At 52.4% G+C, this 5,717-nt stretch overlaps 1 protein-coding gene across 1 annotated transcript; it reads right to left on the bottom strand.

Annotated features, from left to right (window-relative positions):
- Positions 1–514: 514 nt before the first annotated feature.
- CXCR4 (C-X-C motif chemokine receptor 4) lies at positions 515–4,232 on the bottom strand. Its single transcript, XM_060151517.1, has 2 exons — positions 4,141–4,232; positions 515–2,078 (listed from the first exon to the last, which is right to left on the bottom strand). Exons 1-2 carry the CDS (start codon positions 4,153–4,155, stop codon positions 1,032–1,034), a joined length of 1,062 nt encoding a protein of 353 aa, XP_060007500.1. The 5' UTR covers positions 4,156–4,232; the 3' UTR covers positions 515–1,031.
- Positions 4,233–5,717: the final 1,485 nt, after the last annotated feature.

The raw sequence follows: 5,717 nt of genomic DNA, 5'->3' as shown, positions 1-5,717 counted from the left end.
GTCAAAAGGGCGTGACGACATCTAGATTGAGAGGCGTAGATGAGAAGAGCATACAGTGCCTGGCTGGCACTGACCTGGAGTACACAAGGGGATGATAGTAGTAAAATCTAAAACATGGGATTGCATACCTTTTCTTCTTTACGCACATTTATCCTTCGGGAAGATTATCTTTCATAGGAATATGTACTGGCTGGATATTTCTAAACTTCCATGAGTTAAGAGTGGTTAAGACTTCAGATAACTGAAGTCACATTACCTGGTTTGAGATATTCATTGTGCTTACTTACTATACTTTGACCAAGTCACTTAGGCTTTCTGTACTTTGGTTTCCTGCTCTACAAAATGTTAGTAGTAATAGAACCAGAGCCTATCATAGAGTTGTGATAAGGATTAAGTAAAATATTACAACTAAAATACCTAGGACAGGATCTGACATGCCATGCAGGTATCTACTGTTATTTTTGACTTCTGCCAGCCAAAGGAATGTCAATAGAAATCAGAACGTAACACTAAGTAGGTTTATCATGTACTTTTATTAACAACTTAATACAAGGCTGTACATTGTAGGTACTGAAATCAACCCCCTCCTGAAAACTATACCACTTCAGGCTTTGGTTAAAAGTGCCACCTTCTACAGCAAAACCACATAGTGTAACCGAACACTTTAAGAGCAGGAAGAGGAAAATGTTCCACTGGAATGGACAGATTATTTATTTACAAACAGCTGAGGATACTTTCTAGCTTAAGTGATTTCACTATACACTCTGGAATGTTCAGTTCCCTTTTCTACGGTCCTACAATGACATACAGCAACTAAGAACTTGGCCACAGGTCCTGCCTAGACGCTCATCAACATGAAACAACAACAAAAAATATTTATATAAATAAGTCAATTAAACCTCACAAAAACTAAAGGCACACAAGAAAAAAAGTCCAACAGTCGATAAAAACTGTACAATGTTGGTCAGTCTTTTATATCTGAAAAAATGTGTAACTTCAGAAAAAGTTCTTTAATGTATACAAGTCCAGTGTTAGCTGGAGTGAAAACTCGAAGACTCCGACTCAGTTGAAACAGAAGAATGTCCACCCCGCTTTCCCTTGGAGAGGATCTTCAGGCTGGACCCTCTGCTCACAGAAGTGAGTGCATGCTGGGCAGAGGTTTTAAATTTGGCCCCAAGGAAGGCATAGAGGATGGGATTCAGGCAACAATGGAAAAAGGCTAGGGCCTCGGTGATGGAAATCCACTTGTGCACAGTGCTCTCAAACTCACACCCTTGCTGGATGATTTCCAGGAGGATGAAGGAGTCGATGCTGATCCCAATGTAGTAGGGCAGCCAGCAGGCAAAGAAAGCCAGGATGAGGATAACTGTGGTCTTGAGGGCCTTTCGCTTCTGGTAGCCCTTGGAGTGGGACAGCTTGGAGATGATAATGCAATAGCAGGACAGGATGACGATACCCGGCAGGATAAGGCCAACCACGATGTGCTGAAACTGGAACACCACCAACCACAAGTCGTTGGGATAGAAGCGGTCGCAGATGTACCTCCCATCCCCCTCCTTGACGTTGGCAAAGATGAAATCGGGAATAGTCAACAGGAGAGCAGGTATCCAGACACCAACATAGACCACCTTTTCAGCCAACAGCTTCCTTGGCCTCTGACTGTTGGTGGCGTGGACGATAGCCAGGTACCGGTCCAGACTGATGAAGGCCAGGATGAGGACACTGCTGTAGAGGTTGACTGTGTAGATGACATGGACTGCCTTGCACAGGAACATCCCAAAGTACCAGTTTGCCACGGCATCAACTGCCCAGAAGGGAAGTGTGAGAACAAAGAGGAGGTCTGCCACAGACAGGTGCAGTCTGTACTTGTCTGTCATGCTTCTCAGTTTCTTCTGGTAACCCATGACCAGGATGACCAATCCGTTACCCACTATGCCAGTCAAGAAGATGATGGAGTAGACAGTGGGCAGAAAGATACGGTTGAAATGGGCATTTTCCTCCCGGAAGCAGGGTTCCTTTATGGAGTCATAGTCTCCTGAGCCCAAGTCATCCTCTGTGTAATTATCTGAAGAGAAAATCTGAAAAAGGCAAGGGAATGGACATTCACTTTTCAAGTTCAGCAGGCATTCCCGAAGTTCCAAACAATGTTTCTGGTATTTTAAAAAAGCAATTTATAAAAACCAACTCAGCCCGGCCTGCTTCAGGAACTTCTGCTCCCACTACAGTACTGGGGTCAGAGCACAAGGGAATTATTCTAGACTCCTACAACTCTCCTCCCATCTTCCCCCATAGTCGCTTCATTATATCCCTCATTAGGAGAACCAGTTACAAAATTCTTTGTTCAAAACAAGAGGGCGATGAGATTCTTTGGGTTCCAAAGTCACATCTTTGCTAACTCTTCTGCCCCGCCCACTAGAGGGAAGGAAAAACCTTGGGAGGAAAAAAACCAAAACAAAACACAAAAAGGCCACTCCTAGGCGGCATGATGGTGGGACTGGGGGTAGAATCTCGTGTTCCGAGGAGCTGGGATTAACTTTCTCTATGAAGATTCGCCAGGAGAGGGAAGAGGGGAGGAAGAAGCACTGCGGGGTCCCAAAGACTCTTATTCTAAGGCATGAAACACTGTTTTCTCCACGACTGTCTAAACACAAACCATTCCGTACTTCAAGCAACACGTAGTGGGGAAGGGGAATGCGGTCTTAAACGAAGGGCTTTGGTGCTTGAGGGCGGGGGTGGGGTGTCAGAAGCGGGAAACCCTCACTCCCACCGGCGCCGCTCAGGGGCGTGGGTTTCTCTGCCAAACCCATGTTTATCACTTGGCGCCTTTGGGACGTTAGCGAGCACAGCATTTTAATGGGAGGGGAAAGTCACGGGGTCTGCACCCGTGGTCCTCGCCCCGAGTTTCATTTCCTCACTCTCCCGGGTCGCTTCCCATCCCGCCACGGATCCAGTTAATGGGGTGGGAGGTCTGCAAGCTGGAAGCCTCCAGGCGGAGGGCGCGCTGGGGGCCGGGTGGTCCAGCTCCAGCCTTCCGCGCGGCCCACCACGCCCACCGCCGGCAGGCAGTGGCTCCAACGGTTTGGCCCCGCCGCACGCCAGGCGCGGTCCTGCAGGGTGCTGGGGAGAGATTGGGCGGCTTCGCCGCGGGAGCCTTTGAATCGCGCGCCGCTGGGGGAAACGAAAAGCCTCCCTACCAAGGGGATTTCAAAAGGCTCCAGGAAACCACCGACGGTTAACTGGCGCAACCGGGCTCGGTGAGAGCCCAACTGTCCCCACTTGCACCTGCGTGTCTGCGCCGCAACTACCGGCAGCCCAGGTGCCCTCCCAGCCCTTCACTCCACCCTTAGTCCCCGCCGCGCACACCTCGGAGTGCTGCTGCACCGTGACCGTTTATATACTCCTTCAACTTCTGCACGACCCCCAACTCCAGAAGCCCGGGGCCCACTCGCGGCGCTGGCGACGCCCGCGATGTCTCTCCCTCAATCCTCAGTGGCGCGGGCTGCTCCCGGCCACCTCCCTGCTGCGGCCAACGCGCAGACACCTCAGCCAAGCGGCACGGTGGGTCCGCCCTCTGCTCCCAGTGCCCGGGCACTGGCACAGCTCCGCGGGCAGCAGAGTTTAGCGAACACGCGCCCAACACCAAGAGCGGTCCCCAGGCGCCTTTGCTCCTTAAGTTAACCAGGGGCGCAGTCTCCCTCTGGGAACTCAGCCCCGGCGCGCCGCCCTCCACCTCCAAATTCATATCATGTAATTCGCTCCAAAAGAAACCCCCGCTCCCCCGAGTAAGAGACCCACGGTCTCTGGCAGCGCGCACATCTTCTCTGCACTTGTGCACAGAATGTTCTGTTTGCAAACAGCGTGCAAACCCGGCGCGCGCCGCAGAACTCAAGGGGGAGACACATGCAGCCACCGAAAACGGTCGTTCCCATCTTTTCTCCTCTACTTAGAAAAAGATTTCAGTCCAACCCCACCCCCCCACCCCGACCGTAGCCAAGCGCACGAAAACTCCTTTCTATGCCCCTTCTCGGGGGCACGGGCACCTCCAATATTCTGGTCGTTTCTGCCCGCTCGGAGAGGGGTTGCGCTCTAAATTCATGTGTTTGTAATACGTTTAAGAAAAAGCAGGTTGAAACGACTTACATGGAACCCGTCCATGGTAATCGCTTGCTCTCCAGCCGCGGGGGCTACCGGAGTACTCAAGTCCTAGGAGACACTTTGCTACCTGCTACCACAGCCAACAAACTGAAGTTTCCAGTCGAAGCTGGACTTTTATAAAAACACGCTCCGCGGGCGGCGCATGCGCCGCGCGGGTGGGCGGGAGGGCGGGGCGGGGAGAAAGGCGGGGTGGGGGGGGGGGAGAGGGGCAGATGAGCGGGTGGAGGCCGCGAGGGAGGGGCGAGGGGGTAAGCACTCAGGCGGCCCCCGCAGGCTAAGCCAGGGAAGCCCCTCAGCGGCTCCCTTTAGCTCTAGCTCGAGATCACCTCGTGAGTCTAGAGCTGTGGAGGGCGTCCCGGAGGCGTGCCGCAACTTGGGAAAGCAGGATGCGCCTGCAGGGAGGTTGAAAGCGCGGGCGACCGACGCGTCCCTGTGTGGCGCGTCTATCCTTGCTCACGTGGGTGGCATTCCAGACCCGGGAAGGCTACAGATGGAGACACTGAGTCCCAGAGAGGGGAAATGACTTGCCAGAGTAACCCGACCAATAGGCGGCAATGCTGGCATCGGGTCCAACATCTGACTCCATTCCCTGCTCTTTCAGCACATGCAATCCATTCAGGAAATGAAATAAGTAAAGATTCTTTCTTCAGAGCACAGCTGTATATAACTAGGCATGCACATCCACAGTAATAGTACTAGAGTCAGGAAACACTTTCAGAAGAAGGTAGGATGATTTGGCATAATTCTGGGGGGAGGCTGTGATAGAGAAGTAGGTATGTATTCCCAGGTAACCAATTCGTGAATAGTACTTAAAATATATATATATATATATATATATATATATGCTTTGTTCTCTTAGAGAAACTTAGCGAATAGTACTTTTGTAACATATCACAAGGTAGTTGCACAGAATCATTCATTCCCACAACACCCTGTGGGTGTTACCATTACAGAGATGTATTTAGTCAACAGATATTTAGTGAGGGCTGACTGCATGCCACACACTGTTCCAGGCGCTGGGGATACAGCGGTGAACCTGGCAAAGCCCCCAGGCGGAGGAAACAGGAAGGAGCCCTGCAGAGATGAAATGCCAGGGTTGGCAGGAGGTTCCAAGCGGACTCGAACCCACATCTACCGGCCCCGCATCTGCAGTCCGACCCAATACGGAGGACAAGCCTTGGCAGCGGTAAGAAATTAGGTTGGAGAGCAGGGCGGGGTGGAGTTGGGGTGGAGTCTGGACGCTTAACCCCAGACGGCTGGGGTTTGCAGTGGGCGCCCAGACAGTGCTTTCCAGTATCGCGCCACTTCCCACCCACGGAGAGCCTGGGTGGGGCCGGGGACCCAGTGAAGGACGGGGCCGAGAAATAGTGCGACCGACCGCAGGCGGGGGTGACCGCAGGAGTGACAGCGGGGACCCAGGTGTGAGCGTCAGCCGCCGGGAGAGGTGGTTGCACTGCGACGCGGACTGCAGACGCCTCCCACCCTGGGACCCTCGCGAGAAGAGGGCTTGCCCAGACTGGACCTTAAGCACCACCCCCTTTTTCTTCCAGATGAAACCTTTC

The sequence above is a fragment of the Lagenorhynchus albirostris genome, chromosome 6 (genome assembly GCF_949774975.1).
Source record: "Lagenorhynchus albirostris chromosome 6, mLagAlb1.1, whole genome shotgun sequence".
NCBI lineage: Eukaryota > Metazoa > Chordata > Mammalia > Artiodactyla > Delphinidae > Lagenorhynchus > Lagenorhynchus albirostris.
Note: the sequence above shows the minus strand (reverse complement) of the source record. Positions and strands in the feature narration are given on the sequence as shown.